We start from the raw sequence: 20,157 nt of genomic DNA, 5'->3' as shown, positions 1-20,157 counted from the left end.
GACATATTGTTTGAGATCAACATGACTAGCAAACAACTTCAGGCAAAAGAATTCGACATATGTGATGCCATTAATCAACTTGGAGAAACCAAAAAGTTTCTTGTGGGCTGCAGAAGTGACGCAGCCTTTGAGAAAACACTGGTAGATGCAGGTGAACTTGCGGAGGAGTTGGATGTACCGGCACTTTTTGAACCAGATCCAATCCGCATTAGAAAGAGGAAGCAGTTCACATATGAAGCAGATGACGAACCTATTTATAATCCGAAAGAAAAATTCAAAGTGAACTTTTACTTTGCAGTCATTGACACAGCAATACATTCGGTTGAAGAAAGATTCACATTGAGGCAGCAAATTAGTTCAGTATTTGGCTTCCTATATGATGTTTACAGTTTGCGAAATAAAACACCAAAGCAAATTATGGAACATTGCTTGAATCTGGAGAAAGCTTTGCAACATGGGGAATCCAAAGATACTGATGCCTTTGACTTGTGCAGTGAATTGCAAGCTATCGCAAGACGAGTCCAAAGGAGTTCATCACCGCAAGATGTATTGAACTTCATATGGGAAATAAGCTGACAGATAGTGTCCCTAACACAGTTATTGCTCTTCGCATCCTCTTGACTCTCCCAGTTCCTGTGGCCAGTGGTGAGCGAAGCTTCTCGAAGCTCAAGTTGATAAAAACATACATGCGAACATCAATGTTGCAACAAAGACTTGTTGGGCTATCTATCTTGTCAACAGAACATGACATTGCTCACAGCATTGACTTGGAGGAACTTGTTTCTAAATTTGCTAAACTTAAAGCGCGGAAACATAAATTCTAAATTATAACATGTTACTCTGTGACCGTGTATTGTGTATAATGTATGTGATTTATTTTTTGGTGTGGGGGGGGGGGGGCGAGGTGGAAGTTTCGCCTAGGTCGCAAAATATCTTTGCACCGGCCCTGGCTGCGAGCCCCGACCCCGGTGTGCGGCTGCGAGCTCTGACCCGCGGCTGTGAGCCCCAACCCCAACCCTGGCCAGGAGCGGGGCTGTGAGCTCCAGGCAGGCGCGGGGCGGCGAGCCCCGACTCTGACCCCCCCATGGGGCTGCGAGCCCAACCCCCAACCCTGGCCAGAAGCGGGGCTGTGAGCTCCGGGCAGGGGTGAGGCTGTGATCCCCGAGTCCAACCGCCATGCGGGGTTGCGAGTCCTGACCCCAACCAGGAGAGGGGCTATGAGCCTTGAGCTGGGGCATCCAGGACGCTGTGAGCCCCAACCCCTGTACTGGGGTTGTCAGGCGGAGCCCAGCCATGCGGGTTATCAGCCGGGAGCTCTACCGGGCACAAGGTTGTTAACCCCCCGCCCTGCCACACACAGGGTTGTCAGCCCCGAGCCCCACCACCCGCTGTGAGCCCAGCCAGGCGCTTGGTAGTGAGCCACCATCATCACCATGTGCCAATCTCAGAGCCCCAAGTTCCTCCAGCCCAGCTCCACTCCACCTCTAGCCCAGCTCCACCCCACCTCCAGCCCAGCTCCACCCCCAGCTCCACTCCACCTCCAGCCCAGCTCCACCCCCAGCTCCACCTCCAAAGAAAGGGCGCTAAATAGAAGTTTGCCCAGGGTGCCATTTTTCCTCTGGCTGGCCCTGGTACTGGGACAACAGTAGAGGGCTTGATTCGCAGCTGAACAAGTACTTTATTAATTAACAGTCAGACACACAAGTGCAAACTTTCTCCTGAAAATAATGGCCACTTGTACTGCTAAAACCGCTAAAAAACTAAAGTATCTCGAGTCTTACATTAAACTCGGTTTTACCAGTATCGCCACCTCTGGTATTGAAAAACCGCAATATATCATTTGCTGTGAAGTTTTGTCTGCTGAAACAATGAAACCATGCAAACTGCAGCGACATCTGGAAACTAAACATCCTGAGCATAAAAATCGAAATGTGGATTTTTTCAAATGCAGAGAAGAAACAACAAAGAAGGCCAGGCTTGATGCTGATGGAAGTTTCCGACAGCAAACGTCCTCAGCTGTGGAGGCCTCTTATGTTGTGTCACTACGAATTGCCCGTACCAAAACGCTGTGTACAGTAGGTGAGGAGCTTATTCTGCCAGCATGCAAAGATAATGGCACTTATGGTTGGCAATGATACTGCCAAAAAATGGAATATGCTTTCCATGTCTAATGATACTGTGAAACGCAGAATATGTGAAATGTCTGAAGATATCAAAAAACAAGTTGTGCACAAAATTAAACATTCTGCGTTCAGTATGTTCAGCCTGCAACTTGATGAAACTACTGATGTTACTCACTGCGCACAACTGATAGCATTCGTACAGTATGTAAATGCCGGGGATGTTAAGGATGAGTTCTTATTCTGTGAACAATTTGAAACAACCACAACAGCACAGGACATTTTCAATAAGATGAATGCCTTTTTTGAAAGCAATAGCATTGAATGGAAAAACCTTTGTGGTATCTGTACCGATGGTCCTCCAGCAAAGATGGGTGCACGGTCTGGCTTTCAGCAGAAGGTAAAGTGTGTCTCACCTAATGTGATTGTCACTCATTGTGGAATCCATCGTCAAGTCCTAGCTGCAAAGACATTGCCAATATGCCTTAATGCTGTAGTGGATGTTGTTATATGAGCAGTGAACTACATTAAAGCTCATGCTCTGAATAGTCGTCTCTTTCGAGAGCTCTGCAATGAAATGGGTGGTGAATATGAAGTTCTGCTTTTCCACACTCAAGTCTGATGGCTTTCTAGGGGATGCGCATTAAAGCGCCTTTTTATACTTCGTGAAGAGATGGCAGAGTTTTTCCTGCGAAAACAGAAACAAGAGCTGAACAAAATGTTCAGTGACAAGAAATGGCTTCTCTGCTTGGCATACCTAGTTGATATCTTTGGTAGCCTTAATGATCTCAATCTGTCACTTCAGGGAAAACGTTCAACATTAATAGACCTGACTAATAAAATCAAAGCCTTCCAGATGAGGTTGGATCTGCGGTGAGGAAGCTGGACACAGACAGATACGGCATGTTTCCAACACTTTCCTCGTTCAGCGAGGAGGAGGAACAGGGCCGGCTTTAGCAGGTGCGGGCCCCATGCCGGGACGCGAATTGTCTCGCGCCCCCTCCCCCGCCCCAACTCTGCCCCGGCCCTGCCCCGACTCCGGCCCCTCCCTGCCCCATTGGATCCCTCCCCAAATCCCCGCCCTGGATAAATAAATAAATAAAATTCTACTTAAAAATAACATTCCCACTTATATTTAATTTGATAAAAATGTGTTTTAGTCTTTATTTAAAAGCAGTGAGAAAAGGTAAATTCATTTTAAGCAATAGGGTTTAAATTTAGTATTTAACAGAGTTAAATATCAAAAATGTGTTTTTAATTTCTAAGGGGGGGGGGTCGCAGTCAGATGCTTGGTGTTCAAAAGGGGTCACCAATACAAAAAGTTTGAGAACCACTGGGATAGATAATAAGACAGAGAATATCATATTGCCTCTATATAAATCCATGGTATGCCCACATCTCAAATACTGCATGCAGATGTGGTTGCCCCCATCTCGAAAAAGATATATTAGAATTGGAAAAGGTACAGAAGAGGGCAACAAAAAAATATTAGCGGCATGTAACAGCTTCCATGTGAGGAGAGATTAATAAGACTGGAACTTTTCAGCTTGGAAAAGAGATGACTAAGGGGGGATATGATAGAGGTATATAAAATCATGACTGGTGTGGAGAAAGTGTTATTTACTCCTTCTCATAACACAAGAACTAGGGGTCACCAAATTAAATTAATAGGGAGCAGGTGTAACACATACAAAAGGAAGTATTTTTTCACACAACGCACAGTCAACCTGTGGAACTTGCCAGAGGATGTTGTGAAGGCCAAGTCTTTAACATGGTTCAAAAAAGAACTAGATAACTTCATGGAGTATAGATCCATCAATGGTTATTAGCCAGGATGGGCAGGGATGGTGTCCCTCGCCTCTGTTTGCCAGGAGCTGGGAATGGGCGACAGGGGATGGATCAGTTGATGATTCCCTGTTCATTCCCTCTGGGGCACCTGGCATTGGCCACTGTCGGCAGACAGGACACTGGGCTAGATGGACCTTTGGTCTGACCCAATATGGCCATTCTTATGTTCTTATGAAAAATGACATAGTCCATCTGGCCAAGCCAGTGGTGAGCTGGAGCCGGTTCGCAAGAACCGGTTGTTAGATTTAGAAGCCGGTGTAGAACTGGTTATTATAGGGGCCGGCGGATGGGCAAACTCCGGTCCGCACATCTGGCCCGCGGGACCGTCCTGTCCGGCCCGCCTGAGCTCCCAGCTGGGGAGGCTCCTCTGGCCCTTTCCCCGCTTTCCCTCTCCCCCCGCAGAGCCCCAGCGCGCCGCGCCACCGGCGCCAGTGCTCTGGGCAGCTCTGCAGCTCCTGCTGCTTTGAGCAGCATGGTAAGGGGGCCGGGCCAGGGCTGGGAGGAGGGGTTGTATAAGGAGCAGGGAGAGGTTGGAGGGGGCGGAGGTTCGGGGGGGGCAGTCAGGGGACGGGGAACGGGGGGGTTGGGTAGGCATGGGAGTTCCGGGGGTCTGTCAGGGTGGTGGTGGATGGGGTCGGGGCAGTCAGGGTGGGGGGTCTCGGGAGGGATGGTCAGGGGACAAGGAGCGGGGAGGGTTGATGGGTTGCAGGTTCTGAGGGGGGCAGTCAGGGGCAGGACGTGGGTTGGGGTCGGATGGGGGGCGGGGAGAGAGACAGGCACGTGGGGCTTGTACTCACCGCGCGGTTCCCTATCAGGTCTTCGGCAGCACTTCGGTGGTGGTGGTGGCGGCGGCGGGGTGTGTGTCTTCACTTGCTCTGGGTGAAGGACCCACCGCTGAAATGCCGCCGAAAACCCGGAGCGAGTGAAGACTCCCCCCGCCGCCGAAGTGCCGCTGAGGACCTGGTAGGGAACCCGTTCTTAGGATTTTGGGAGCTCATCACTGGGCCAAGCCATAGCAATCCAACAGCCAAGCTGTGGTAGATTCCATCTTAGGCTCCATCTCTCTCTGACCTCTTAGTCAGTCCCAGGTGAGAACAGCCAGTTTCTTCCAGAAGTCCACTCTTTATCCCCTACAGGTCAACTCCCAGTCCTTTGTCTCCAGGCTGTGCCATGCTGAGCTCTCAACTCTACTTGCCGGAGCTTTCCGCTGTTTTGTGTCGATCGTTTAGTTGTTGAGGCTTCCATAGTCCCTATGGACCGTCTGTTGAATTGGATTGGTTTCAACCAATTCCTTAATGACCCTATTCATTGCAGCAAAGCGACACCTACCCCTCATGTCCTGTGGTGCTTCCAAGAGCAGACTTCACCCTGTTTTCCCCACTGGGTAGCAATGCAAAGGACAGAGGGAAACTGAGGCAAGTGTAGGCTTCATAAAACTATTACAGAAATTTTCCACTGCCTCACACCCTTCCTGCTTGAGTGCACTTGTATGAAGTGCCAGTGTTCACTCCATCAGGATCCCATAGGGAAGGCCACAATGGCCTCAGAATGGACATGATTCTCAAGATTTGGAAGGGAAGGCAGTTGGATAGCACTAGGATGGGTGCAGAGCAAAGACCTGAACAGAACAGATCATTGGCACTTATGCAGCCCCCAGTCCATACTCGGGGAGCCGTGCGGCAGCTCCCCCCCCCCCGCCCTGAGGCACCCCCCCGAGGCAGCTCCCAACCCCCCGGCCTGGGGATCCGTGCGGCAGCTCTGATCCAGGGGTTCCCCTGGGCTGGCGGCAGCACGCTGACCCAGGGGAACCCCTAGGCTGCCGGCAGCGGCTCAGACTCCCTCTCCCTCCCAGCGCAGCGGCCGCTGAAAAAAAAAAAAAAATTGGGGGCTTTTGGCGCCCCCAAATCTTGGCGCCCTAGGCAACCGCCTAGTTGGCCTAAATGGTAGCACCGGCCCTGGCTGGACTCTAGGGTTGGCACCAGGCTCAATGGCGTGGACTGCACTCAGCAAGTTTGCAGATGACACTAAACTGGGCGGAGTGGTAGATATGCTGGAGGGTAGGGATAGGATACAGAGGGACCTAGACAAATTGGAGGACTGGGCCAAAAGAAATCTGATGAGGTTCAACAAGGACAAGTGCAGAGTTCTGCACTAAGGACGGAAGAATCCCATGCACTGCTACAGACTAGGGACCGAATGGCTAGGCAGCAGTTCTGCAGAAAAGGACCCAGGGGTTACAGTGGACGAGAAGCTGGATATGAGTCAACAGTGTGCCCTTGTTGCCAAGAAAGCTAACGGCATTTTGGGCTGTATAAGTAGGGGCATTGCCAGCAGATCGAGGGACGTGATCATTCCCCTCTATTCAACGTTGGTGAGGCCTCATCTGGAGTACTGTGTCCAGTTTTGGGCCCCACGCTACAAGAAGGATGTGGAAATATTGGAAAGAGTCCAGCGGAGGGCAACAAAACTGATTAGGGGACTGGAGCACATGACTTATGAGGAGAGACTGAGGGAACTGGGATTGTTTAGTCTGCAGAAGAGAAGACTGAGGGGGGATTTGATAGCTGCTTTCAACTACCTGAAAGGGGGTTCCAAATAGGATAGATCTAGACTGTTCTCAGTGGTACCTGATGACAGAACAAGGAGTAATGGTCTCAAGTTGCAGTGCGGGAGGTCTAGGTTGGATATTAGGAAAAACTTTTTCACTAGGAGGGTGGTGAAGCACTGGAATGCGTTACCTAGGGAGGTGGTGGAATCTCCTTTCTTAGAGGTTTTTAAGGTCAGGCTTGACAAAGCTCTGGCTGGGATGATTTAGTTGGGGATTGGTCCTGCTTTGAGCAGGGGGTTGGACTAGATGACCTCCTGAGGTCCCTTCCAACCCTGATATTCTATGATTCAATCAGCTTCCCTAACAGCGAGAGGTTCAAATCAGGACAGAAACTGAGGAGGTCAGTAACATCCAGAGATGGTTTCATTTGTCAGCATCTAACTCACACTTCTGTAAGCAAGGCAGGCAGCTGGCCCTCCTGAATCCCCATCAGTACTGGGCCCATCATCTCTGCTGGCTTTAGACAGCCATGAAGGACAGTGACTCCACTGCAAGTCTGAGAATGTGGAAGTGGGGAGAATCAGCTGTATAGACAGTGCATTTCTTCTCTCTGCCTGATGCAGTTCTCAGGGAAGCCGTCAGCTCCAGCTCAGACTGCCCTCTGAGAAGTAGGTTCACAATTCCTTGCAGCAATGGCTGTGCTGCATGTTACCCAGCCTGGCCCCAGCTCCAGGCAGCACTGCTGTTCTGGATTGGGCAGATGCAATGGCAGAGGTGCACGGAAAACTCTCTGCTTTGGCCACCACTATGGCTTAGGGATGCAGTGACTCGCACTGACTAGAGCAAGTGAGACTTCCTCCACCAGCATCCAGCTTGCGTATCTGTCCCACCCCCAGCTACCCGGGGTGCACTCACTCTGCCCCAGGATATAGAATTGCCTATCAGCAACACAGACAGATATGTGCAGGGTGCTCAGGTTTATCTACTGCTGACTGAGAGCGAGAGAGGGGGAAAGGGTGGGGGCTTCAATGTGACTGGATATACAGCCTGCCAGGTTGCAGGTCCTAAGGGTGCACTTTCAGCACTAAAATGAACGCTGGGAAAACAGAAAAGTGGGTCTGGACGCTCCATAAAGCCCTTTTGCTGGGATTCAACTGTGGGGACCTAGAGGTGGGGCCTGGAATTGGGAGATCGGGGGCTAGGGGAGGCCCAGTAAAGCCGACATTCTGGGCTTCATCCATCGGACTTAGATCCAGCACCAACACCCAAGAAGCCCCATGGGGGTGGAGTGGGAAGGGGAGTGTTTTTTCTGGGCTTTGTTCCTGTCACTAACGATGAGCCACCTTTGAGAGTCTGTCCCCCCGGGCTCCCTCACCCGGGGTTAAATACCACCCCCTCCATGCAGCCCCAGCCTCCGTGCCACAGAGCAGCTGGGCTCCTCCTCAGGCCGGCGGGTGAGACCCAGGCATTTCCGTGATCTTTCCTCTTCACAGAGCATTTGGTGCGAGTGTGAGCTGCCATCTCTCCGACGCCCAAGGGCACAGCTAGAGCTATTGCCACCCCCTCCTCTCCGCCGTGCCCATGTGGCTCCAGCCGGACTGATAGACCCAGCGACAGGACACCTTGCTGGGTAAGTCGCTCTGCAGCCTCTGCTCTGAGCTCTATCACTCACTGAAACCCAGGGATGAAGGAGCTCAAAGCCAGTCCCAGCCCCTTCCCCATGGGGCTGTCAGTCAGTGATCCTGCTGCTTCCGCTGCATGAAGAGAAAGGGTCAGAGAGTCACTGATTACTCGGGTATTGGGGAAAGTCTCCCTCAGCGATGGGGGTGGGGAAGAGGACAGCTCCAGCCAGGCATCTCCCTCAACGTCTCACCCTGTGTGTTGGGGGCAGGGAGATTCTGGACAGGCATCTCCCTCAGCAACACTGTGAGAAGGGCACGGGGGCTGGAGTCCAGCAGGGCGTCTCCCTGAGTCCTGGGCACGGAGCTGGACTGCACCAAAGAAGAGCCACTTTGACAGGTTCGGTAGGGAAGTGTCTTGGCAGGTGGAACATTGCAGAGCAAAGCGATTCCCAGCTACGTAGGCGCAGACCTGCTGTGCAGTCCATGGTGGCAGAGGCTTCATGTGGAAGGGCAGCTGCTTTCTCCAAGCACAGGGGGTGAATTCACCCCTGAGCAGAGGGCCAGCCCAAGGCTCAATCCTTGAGGGGGCCACTTAGGGATCTGGGGCAAAATCAGTACTTGGTCCTGCTGGTGAAGGTAGGGGGCTGGACTTGATGACCTTTCAAGGTCCCTTCCAGTTCTAGAAGATAGGATATCTCCATTAATTTAATTTTAATTTTTTTAATAGAGGATGCTTTTTAGTTTCATTGTATGCCCCCTTGTTATGAGAAAAGTTAAATAGGAGCATTCCCCTTCCAGTCATTCTGGATCCCTCTCATGTTCCCTCTCCTCCAAACCAAGTAATCCCAATCTTTCAGTCTCTCTTCATATGAAAGTCTTTCCAGACTCAGCCATTTTATCAGTCTCTTAAGCCCTTTAGTTTTCCATTGAGATGAGGATGACCAGAATGGAGCATCACCTCCTGGGGATGCGTGCCATCAATTTGTAGAAAATATGCCACCTACCTTCAGTACTATTCTCTAACCTTTTGTTAAAGCTTAATCTGTGTTTGCTTTTACTGCTGCACAGTAAGCAGATGTTTGCATTGACCTGGCCACAATATCTTTTTTGCTAATTTGATTATAGTTAAATTAGAATCTAGAAATGCATCTAGGAAGTTCAGCGTGGAAGTAAACTGAATAGCATCTGTCATCAAGTTGCCCCATCGCTTAGCTTGATGGCTTCTGATATACAGAAGGGATCATTAGATCATGTTATATGACTTCCTGTATATCAGAGGCCATTAAATTTAACCCACTTACCCTGGTATTGAGCCTAATCGCTTGGGTATGGCTAAAACATATACTCCAGGAAGGCATCCAGTCTTGATTTGAAGACATCACAAGATGGAGAATCCACCACTTCCCTTGGGCGTTTGTTCCAAAGGTTAATCACCTTCACCATTAAACATTTCTGCCTTATTTCTAATTGGAATTTGTCTGGCTTCAGCTTTCAGCCACTAGTTCTTGTTATGTCGTTCTCTGCTAGATTAAACTGCCCTTTATTTTCTCCCTGTGAAAGGTATTTATGCAATGTAAGCAAGTCACCTCTGAGTCTCTTCCTTGATAAACTAAGCATACTGAGCTCTAAGTATCTCAACGTTAGGCAGTTTCCCCAGCCTGTAAATCACTTTTGTGGCTGTTTACTGCACCCTCTCCAATTTTTCAACATTCTTTTTAAAATGTGGGTGCCAGAACAGGACACAGAATTCCAATTGCGCTCTCCCTAATGCCGTACACAGGGGGTAAAAAATTACCTCTGCTTCTACTCACTACTCCCATTTGTACATCTGAGGAGCACTTTAGCTCTTTTTGCCACAGCATAGTACTGGGAGCTCCTATTGAGTTTTTGTCCTTTATGATTCATAAATCCTTTTCAAGATACAGTCCTCCATTATGTAGGTACAGCCTGCATTTCTTGTTCCTAGATCCATGGAAGAATGTGACCGTGAGGACAAGACAGGGGAAGAAACTAGCTAGTAGTGGTGAAATCGAGTTGAATAACAGGATTTTCTGCATTGGGAAAAGAGGAGGCAGAAGATGGCATGACAAGGAAGAAAAGGAAAGAGACCAGTCCCTGCAGAGGAGAAGAAGGGATGATGGACATAGCCAGGGACCACAGCCTAAGGAAAAATGAGGATGATTTAAATGGGACCACAAGAGAGAACAGAAGACTGATTCATACCAACACCAGGGAGAAACAGGTCTATGTGATTGGGGACCTCATACTCAGAAGAGTTGACAGACCAGTCATCAGACCAGAGCATGCTATCTGCCAGGAGCAAGAATACAAGATGTAGACGTGAGGCTGAAAAGGATCTCAGTAGGACTGGAGGAAAAAAAAAATCCACTGATTCTACAACACGTTGAGACAAATGACACTGCTAGATTCCCACTGGCATAGCTCAAGGATGACTATGGTTAAGATGTTTAAAGAAGTGGAAACTCAGGTGATCTTTAGCAGAATACTTCTGGTCCCTAGTGAAGGAGGGCAAAGGCATGACAAGATAATGAAGATCAATAGATGGTTCAAGGATTGAAGCTACAAGGAAGGTTTTGGGATGATCAATCATTGGGAGGCATTAACGGAAAGAAGACTCTTCTCAACTGATGGGCTCCACTTGAGTACCTGGGGTATTTGCCTTCTGGAATCAAGGCTGGAATGACGAATAAGAAGGACTTTAAACTAGGAGATGAAGGAAGAAGGATGGGAGAGACTCAGGAAGTCTTCATGCCTGGCTTAAATATGCAAGACAAGAGAAAAATCAGCTAAATGAAGATTTAGTAAGGGAATAATGGAACTCCACAAGGTAAGAGTATGGACAGCAAGAAAGAAAGTACAAATATTGATTGGAATAGTAATCAGGTAGGTGGTACAGTTAGTGAAAGGACTATACCTAGTCCGACTAGAAAACTGGATGAAGTCCCAGGGAAACAACTGAAATGTTAGTACATGAACGCAAGGAGTCCAGGCAATAAAATGGAGGAACTGAAACTACTGGTGCAGAAGATTGAACCAGATATTATAGGGATTACAGAAACGTGATGAATATCACTTGTGACTGGAATACAGATATTCAAGGCTATGTGCTGTTTAGGAGAGAGAGGGATAAAAGGTAAAGGTGGTGGGGTAGTGTTGTACTTCAACAAAGTGGTGAACTGTAAGAAGTGATGGAATGGACAAAAACACTTTGTGGCAGGATTGTAAAAGAGGTTCTATTAAGATAAAATAATGTTAGGGGTCTGCTATTGACCCGCAGGGTCAGTCTTGGATATGGCTAGAGAACTCTATTATTACAGAGATAATTACTACCAGGAATTGGGTCATAATGGGAGACTAACTTCCCAGATATAGACTGGAGAATAAATGCTACTAATACTGGTAGGACCCACTTATTCCTGGATGTGATAGATGACAGTTTACTACAAAACTGGCACTTAGCCAACAAGAGAGGATGCAATTTTACACTTGGTTTTGGTAAGTATTAAGGATATCCTAGAAGAGCTGGTCATAGGAAATGAAGGATAATCAAAGCCAGGTCATCAACTATATTTTTGATTTCAGAAGGGCAGACTTTGGGGAATTAAGGGAACTAGTTAAAGAATTCAACTGGACTGAAGAGCTCAAGGACTTAAATGTGGAGGAAGCTTGGAATTTCTTCAAGATCAACTATATAAAAATGGTCTGATATTTGCATTCCAAGTAAGGCGGGGGGAAGGAAGAGAGACAAAAATTATAGGGGAAGGCCTCAGACACAGCTGGATGAATAACTAACTCTCTCAGCAGAGATGCATCTTGGAGGTTAGAAAATGTAGGAATAAAGTGAAAATTGCTAGAAATCAAGCTGATTTAGCTCTTGCAAAGAACATTAAAATTAGGGGTTATTTTTAATTACATAAATAAGAAAATAAGGAAGGATGAGTTGTGCTGCTATGCAGTGCAGTTGGGAAGGGGATTAAAGACAATCAAGGGAAAGTATTCATTTACTTTTTGGGCCATATGTAGGTTTTCAATAAGGATGATAATGTGGAACATGGGCATGAAGATAAGATAGCAGATGGAAATGAGTATACAGAAATGGAAGTTACCACATCTGACATTGGCTCAATTTGTTCATGACAGCCTATATTTGCATTTGTACCCCATTTCCCTCCCTAGCCCACCCCATACCTGTGTTAGCGCCTAACGAACAGCCAGGAGGGTGTTAAACTAACCAAGACTAGCCCTGCTAGAAATGCAGGTGGTGGTCCCCTTCCACTCACGCACCCCAGTCTCTCTCCTGCCCTATCAAATCCCTCAGTGACTCTCCCACCCCCTCCCATTGCTCCCATCCTCCTTCTTCCTCAGCATCCCACCTGCCCCATTCTCTCTGCATGCCCCAGGCACCTTTCTGCCACCCGTTCCCTGCACCCCACTCACCCTCCCTCCCTCTTCTCCTGAGCACCCTCCCAGCTTCCCTTCTACTCCCCCTGAACCTGTCTCAGGCTTCTGCCCCATTTCTCCCTCCCTCATTTCTCCATATCCCTCATTCTCCCTGAGCCTATCTTGCCCCATCTTCCCCACATACTTCCATTCCTCCTTTCTCCTGCCCCCATTTCCCTCCCCTGCATCCCCCCAGCCAGCCCCCCAGACAGAGTCCTGGACTTTCAGGGCCAGCACTAGGAGTTGGCTAAATAGGCAGATATTTAGTTTTTTTGGGGTAGCTCTTTCCCAGCTATCCCAGCAGAGCATCAGAAAAGAGCTTTTGGGGAAATCAGCCCCTTCAAGGACAACCCAGAGCACCAGTGGTGGCTGGGAGCTGCCATACTAGATTCATAGATTCCAAAGCCAGATGTGATCTAGGCCCTAGCCTGACCTCCTGTAGAACACAGGCCATAGAACGCCTCCAAAACAGTTCCTTTTGAACTACAGCACATCTTTAACAAAAGATTTAAAGATTGCCTGTGATGGAAAATCCACTGCGGTGCTTGGTAAGTTGTTCTAGTGGTTAATTACCCTCACTGTTAAAAATTTCATCTCTCGTTTCCATAGCTTGACTAGCTTCATCTTCCAGCCATTGGAACGTGTTATGCCTTTCTCGGATAGCTTGAAAAATCCATTATTAAATATTTGTTCCTCATGTAGGTACTGATAGACTGTGATCCTTACTCCTTAACTGTCTCTTTGTTAAGCTAAATAGATTGAGCTCCTTGAGTTTATTACTATAAGGCTTGTTTACTAATCTTCAATCGCTCTTGTGGCTCTTCTCTGAACCCTCTCCAATTTAATCAACATTCTTCTTGAATTGTGGGCACCAGAACTGGACACAGAAGTCCAGCAGTGGTTGCACCAGTGCCAAAGACAGAGGTAAAATATTCAACTAATTATCCACCACAACCCCCAAGTCTTTTTTAGAGTCACTGCTTCCCAGGATAGAGTCCCCCATCCTTTAAGTATGGCCGACATTCTTTGTTCCAAGGTGTATACATTTAGCCATATTAAAAACACGTTTGCTTGTGCCCAGCATGGCTCTAACTGGACCCGACTGTCCCTTCCCCATCACTGGGACATCCAGACAGACCATGGGGAATTACAGACCAGTCACCCCCACTTCAGTATCCGGAAAGATAATGGAGCAAATAATCACGTAATCAATTTACAAACACCTAGAAGATAAGGTGATGAGTAGTAGTCAGCCTGGATTTGTCAAAAACAAAATCATGTCAAACCAACCTAATAGCTTTCTTTGACAAGGTAACAAGTCTTGTGGATGGGGGGGGAAGCAGTAGATGTGGTATATCTTGACTTTAGTATGGCTTTTGATACTGTCTCGCATGACCATCTCAAACAAACTAGGGAAATACAGTTTTAGATTATGGCATAGAGAGTACACTATAAAGTTTACAGAGGATACCCAGCTGGAAGGGGTTGGAAGTGCTTTGGAGGATAGGATTAAAATTCAAAGTGATCTGGAGAAATGGTCTGTAGTAAATAGGATGAAATTCAATAAAGACAAACACAAAGTACTCCATTTAGGAAGAAACAATAAATCAGTTGCACACAGGGCCGGCTCCAGGCACCAGCTTGTCAAGCAGGTGCTTGGGGCGGCCGCTCCGGAGAGGGGCAGCACATCCAGGTATTTGGCGGCAATTCAGCGGATGGTCCCTCACTCCGCCTGGGAGCGAAGGACCTCCCGCCGAATTGCCGCCGCAGACCGCGATCGCAGCTTTTTTGTTTGTTTGTTTTGGCTGCTTGGGGCGGCCAAAACCCTGGAGCCGGCCTTGGTTGCACACATACAAAATGGGAAAGGACTGCCTAAGTAGTAATACTGCAGAAAGGGATCTGAGGGTCATAGTGGATTCCAAGATAAATGCGTGTTAGTGTAACACTGCGGGGGTGGGGGGGGGGGGGAAGCAAACATCATTCTGAGATGTATCAGCAGGAGTGTTTTAAGCAAGACATGAGAAGTAATTCTTCCACTCTACTCCGCGCTGATACGGCCTCAACTGGAGTATTGTGTCCAGTTCTGGGCACCACATTTCAGGAAAGATTTGGACAAATTGGATAAAGTCCAGAGGAGAGCAAGAAAAATGATTAAAGGTCTAGAAAACATGACCTAGGAGGGAAGATTGAAAGAACTGAGTTTGTTTAGTGTGGAGAAGAGAAGACTGAGAGGGAACGTGATAACAGTTTTCAAGTACATAAAAGGTTGTTACAAGGAGGAGCGAGAAGAATTGTTCTTGTTAACCTTGGAGGATAGGACAAGAAGCAATGGGCTTTAACTGCAGCAAGGGAGATTTAGGTTGGACATTTTGAAAAACTTCCTGTCAGGGTAGTAAAGCAAAGGAACAAATTGTTTAACCAATGTTGGAGATTCCACAGCCTCCGTAGGCAAACCCCAGTCAGGAATGGTCTAGTTATTATGTAGTCCTGCCATGAGTGCAGAGGATTGGATTACGTGACCTACTGAGATCCCTTCCGGTCCTACACTTCTGTGATTCTCGGACAAGGGATCTGCCCCTATAAGGACTCCCCACCACCAGAAAATCAGTAGTTGCCAAGGGCCAGAGCGGGGATGCTGTCTCCCTAAGGGTGACCCCCCAAGAAAGGCCTAGGTTAAGAGTCAAGAAAGGCACACACTTTTACGCTTCTGTATCCTCTTTTGGGCAGAGACACTAAGCTGGGGGGAAGAGGTAGCTACGCTGGAGGGTAGGGATAGGGTCCAGAGTGACCTAGACAAATTGGAGGATTGGACCAAAAGAAATCTGATGAGGTTCAACAAGGACAAGTGCAGAGTCCTGCACTTAGGATGGAAGAATCCCATGCACCCCTACAGGCTGGGGACCGACTGGCTAAGCAGCAGGTCTGCAGAAAAGGACCTGGGGATTACAGTGGATGAGATGCTGGATATGAGTCAACAGTGTGCCCTTGTTGCCAACAAGGCTAATGGCATATTGGGCTGCATTAGTAGAAGCATTGACAGCAGATTGAGGGAAGTGATTATTCCTCTCTATTCGGCACTGGTGAGCCCACACCTGGAGTACTGTGTCCAGTTTTGGGCTCCCCACTACAGAAAGGATGTGGAAAAATTGGAGAGAGTCAGCGGAGGGCAACAAAAATTATTAGTGGGCTGGGGCACAGGATTTATGAGGAGAGGCTGAGGGAACTGGGATTATTTAGTCTGCAGAAGAGAAGAATGAGGAGGGATTTGATAGCTGCTTTCAACTACCTGAAGGGGGGTTCCAATGAGGATGGATCTAGACTGTTCTCAGTGGTAGCAGATGACAGAACAAGGAGCAATGGTCTCAAGTTGCAGTGGGGGAGGTCTAGGTTGGCTATTAGGAAAAACAATTTCACTAGGAGGGTGGTGAAGCACTGGAATGGGTGACCTAAGGAGGTGGTAGAATCTCCATCCTTAGAGGTTTTTAAGGCCCGGCTTGACAAAGCCCTGGCTGGAATGATTTAGTTGGTGTTGGTCCTGCTTTGAGCAGGGGGTTGGACTAGATGACCTCCTGAGGTCTCTTCCAACCCTAATATTCTATGATGCTCTCTCCCTCCTGACCAGGGTTTTCCAAGGCTGCACAGTTCCCTGCCTGCACTGTGAATTCCCCAGCAAGTCTACCTAAGTAGGCCAGCATTTATTTTGCTTTCTCTCCAAAAACTATGAACAGTGTAATTACCCAGTTATAAAAAAGTTACCACACAGTCCTTTATAAGGAAGCACATTTATTGTTAATGTGATAGCATTAGAGAAAACACAAAAACAATAAAAGTTCCCATATGCATGCTAATAAGCTTACCAGAAGTCACCCATGAGTGTGACATGGCCTTTGTAGGCCAAAATTCTTCCAACCCTTCCCAGAAAGGTTTGGGGCCCCCCTTGGTCAGAATGTCCTTTCCATTTGCTGATCAGGAAGATCGTACTGAGCCTGAGTTTTAACTGACTATTTATCCAAAAGTCCTTTCTTTTTTGGTCTCTGGAGAATCCAGATTGAACCAATATATATGAGCCTCTCCAGGAGGTGATACAAGCCGAGTGAATTGGCCTAATATATATAACACACACACACACACACACACACACACACACACACACACACACACACACACACACACACACACACCCTTTGTTCTGGGGGGACTGCAGTCACCTTCTCTCATGGAATTACAGACATCTGGCCTGCAATGATACATATACTTAATACAGTAAGATCTCCCAATGATACTGCAGGAAACTGCCATACCTTTCACAATGTGATCCTCTCGTAGTCAGACTTACATACACACAAGGGACAACAGGTAGCATTTTCAGCTCTAGGTTTCCATCTTTTCTGCATGTGAAATCACAGTCTCATTGCTGGAAGGAGGTGGTTTAGCTCTGAATTCCTGACTCTCACTCCCATCTCTTCTCTCTCCCTGTCCCTCCCCCCACAGACAAACTTTACTAGCCTCATGGAACAGGAGAATCAGACACAGGTGACAGAGTTCATCTTCCTGGGCTTCTCCAGCCTTCTCCATGGCCAGGCCTTCCTTTTCCTGGTGTTCCTGGCGATCTACCTCGTCACCCTGGTGGGGAATTCCATGATATTCACCCTCATCCAGCTGGATTCCCATCTTCACAGCCCCATGTACTTTTTACTCAGCCACTTATCCTGCTTGGATATTTGCTTCTCGTCAGTCACAGTCCCCAAGATCCTGGTGAACTTCCTGCGTGAGCAGGAGACCATCTCCTACTGCGAGTGCATGGCCCAGATGTTCTTCCTGATGTCATGCGCGGGAGCCGAGTGCGCGCTCCTAGCGGTCATGGCCTATGACCGGTACGCAGCCATCTGCAACCCCCTGCGCTACACTGACATCATGAGCCGGAGGGTGTGCATCCCACTCGCCATGGGGTCCTGGCTCTGGGGTCTCCTGGACTCAGCCATACACACCTTCATGGCCTCCAGCTTATCCTTCTGTGGTGCCAACCAGCTTCACCACATCTTCTGTGATGTCCCTCCCCTGCTGAAGATCGCCTGCAGTGACACCTATGTCAATGAGGTCACACTCCATCTGGCTAGTATCTTCATGGGCCTGAGCCCATTTCTGCTCATCGTCATCTCCTACCTCTACATCCTGGTAGCCATCCTCAGGATCCACTCCAACACAGGAAGGCGCAAGGCCTTCTCCACCTGCGCCGCACACCTGATCGTGGTCACCATATACTTTGGGATGGCCAACCTCAACTACAATCGCCCCAGCACAGGCTACTCCATGGGGGTGGACACCCTAGTGTCCACGCTGTACTGCATCGTCACCCCCATGCTGAACCCACTCATCTACAGCCTCCGCAACCAGGAAGTGAAGGGGGCCCTGAGGAAGGCTCTAGGGAGCCAGAGGAGGGAATAGAATCTTAGAATCATAGAATATCAGGGTTGGAAGGGACCTCAGGAGGTCATCTAGTCCAACCCCCTGCTCAAAGCAGGACCAATTCCCAACTAAATCATCCCAGCCAGGGCTTTGTCAAGCCGGGCCTTAAAAACCTCCAAGGAAGGAGACTCCACCACCTCCCTAGGTAACCCATTCCAGTGCTTCACCACCCTCCTAGTGAAATAGTGTTTCCTAATATCCAACCTAGACCTCCCCCACTGCAACTTGAGACCATTGCTCCTTGTTCTGTCATCTGCCATCACTGAGAACAGCCGAGCTCCATCCTCTTTGGAACCCCCCTTCAGGTAGTTGAAGGCTGCCATCAAATGCCCCCTCATTCTTCTCTTCTGGAGACTAAACAATCCCAGTTCCCTCAGCCTCTCCTCATAAGTCATGTGCTCCAGACCCCTAATCATTTTTGTTGCCCTCCGCTGGACTCTTTCCAATTTTTCCACATCCTTCTTGTAGTGTGGGGCCCAAAACTGGACACAGTACTCCAGATGAGGCCTCACCAATGTTGAAAAAAGGGGAACGATCACATTCCTCAATCTGCTGGCAATGCCCCTACTTATACAGCCCAAAATGCCGTTAGCCTTCTTGGCAACAAGAGCACACTATTGACTCGTATCCAGCTTCTCGTCCACTGTGACCCCTATGTCCTTTTCTGCAGAACTGCTACCTAGCCATTCGGTCCCTAGTCTGTAGCAGTGCATGGGATTCTTCCGTCCTAAGTGCAGGACTCTGCATTTGTCCTTGTTGAATCTCATCAGGTTATTTTTGGCCCAATCCTCTAATTTGTCTAGGTCCCTCTGTATCCGATCCCTACCCTCCAGTGTATCTACCACGCCTCCTAGTTTAGTGTCATCTGCAAACTTGCTGAGAGTGCAGTCCACACCATCCTCCAGATCATTAATAAAGATATTAAACAAAACCTGCCCCAGGACCGACCCTTGGGGCACTCCGCTTGAATATGCCTCCCCAGGCAGGCAGTGAGGTCCAGGCTGAGGTGAGAACTGGGGGGTCACTCCTGCTCTGACTGTAATGGCTCCTCCTCACACTTCCAAGGGAAATGTTTTATTTTATATTTATGTTAAAGAAAACCTCTTTTCTTTAGAATAAGTTAGCTGCTCCTTGAGATGCAGTCTGGGGGTGCAGGATTTATGTCTCTGTCATCTGCCTGGCACAGTGGGCTTCAGTCCCTGGTGGAGCCCATACACACTGCTGCAATAATAAATAATCATATTCCCTGCTGTTTGACTCTTCTTTCTGCTGTTTGCTGAGGCCTGGGTTTGTGGGTTACACAGCACCAGCCCACGGATCCAATCTCCACTGAAATTCAGCTCCACCAGGTGAGTCTAGCCTTCACTCTGCTCTCCAACCAAGAAGTGGGAGCTATGCAGAATTGTGCACAGCCACATTGGCAGAATTTACCAGTTTTGCTGAAGTTGTCTCCCTTTGGGATCCTTTTGTTCCTGGAGGCTCCCTGCTGCTCTCCAGGGCCCCAGCCGACACCAGAGATGTGTGGGGCTCACACAGCTGGCCTACATTCCTAATGCCCACTTCCTAACTGCTCATAAAGCAACAAACATGCCGCCTACCATTAGAGCCCACCAACAGTTCTATCCCTTTCTAATGGCCAGCGCTGTAACCCACGGCTGCATCCCTTTGCCAGGCTGGTCGGGCAGGATCTGCTCTTTGGAGTGGATAAGATTTGTTCAGATGAAGTGCAGTGGAAGGACTCACCCATTATCCTGGGAACCAGGATGGGGAAAGTTTGGCCAAGTTCCAAGTAACTGCAAAGACCTGGTTGTGATCCCACCTCTCACCCCACGTTAAGTCAAATGACTAACTGGATCAAAAGAAACCGATAAGAATACAACGACGACAAAAGCATCAGAGCGCGTCCATGTTAAAAGCTAGAGCCAATCCTATGCCAGTCTCACTGACTGAGCCTGGAAATTCTTACGTACAACTGGATGAGAGGAGAAGAAAGTGGAGGAGCCCCTGACAAGACAGACTAGAGGCCGGAGCCCTGGCCAGTAGGCCCTACAGGCCAATGCCTAGTTGTCTCCAGCAGACAAAAGACTAGAAG

At 48.5% G+C, this 20,157-nt stretch overlaps 1 protein-coding gene across 1 annotated transcript; it reads left to right on the top strand.

The window, feature by feature from the left end:
• The first annotated feature begins 13,123 nt into the window (after positions 1-13,123).
• Positions 13,124-19,058, top strand: LOC135892566 (olfactory receptor 5V1-like). Its single transcript, XM_065420367.1, has 3 exons — positions 13,124-13,147; positions 17,091-18,038; positions 19,032-19,058. Exons 1-3 carry the CDS (start codon positions 13,124-13,126, stop codon positions 19,056-19,058), a joined length of 999 nt encoding a protein of 332 aa, XP_065276439.1.
• Positions 19,059-20,157: the final 1,099 nt, after the last annotated feature.

Source organism: Emys orbicularis, chromosome 1 (assembly GCF_028017835.1).
Source record: "Emys orbicularis isolate rEmyOrb1 chromosome 1, rEmyOrb1.hap1, whole genome shotgun sequence".
Taxonomy (NCBI): domain Eukaryota; kingdom Metazoa; phylum Chordata; order Testudines; family Emydidae; genus Emys; species Emys orbicularis.
This window is presented reverse-complemented; position numbering and strand designations above follow the sequence as displayed.

What these genes read in the sequence shown, in the direction of transcription:
- LOC135892566 (XM_065420367.1), top strand. Translation starts at nt 13,124, where the DNA reads ATGGAAAATCCACTGCGGTGCTTG. An exon ending in AAAATCCACTGCGGTGCTTG is followed by an intron (nt 13,148 to 17,090) that starts GTAAGTTGTTCT and finishes CTCCCCCCACAG; the next exon opens with ACAAACTTTACTAGCCTCAT. An exon ending in CTCTAGGGAGCCAGAGGAGG is followed by an intron (nt 18,039 to 19,031) that starts GAATAGAATCTT and finishes GGCACTCCGCTT; the next exon opens with GAATATGCCTCCCCAGGCAG.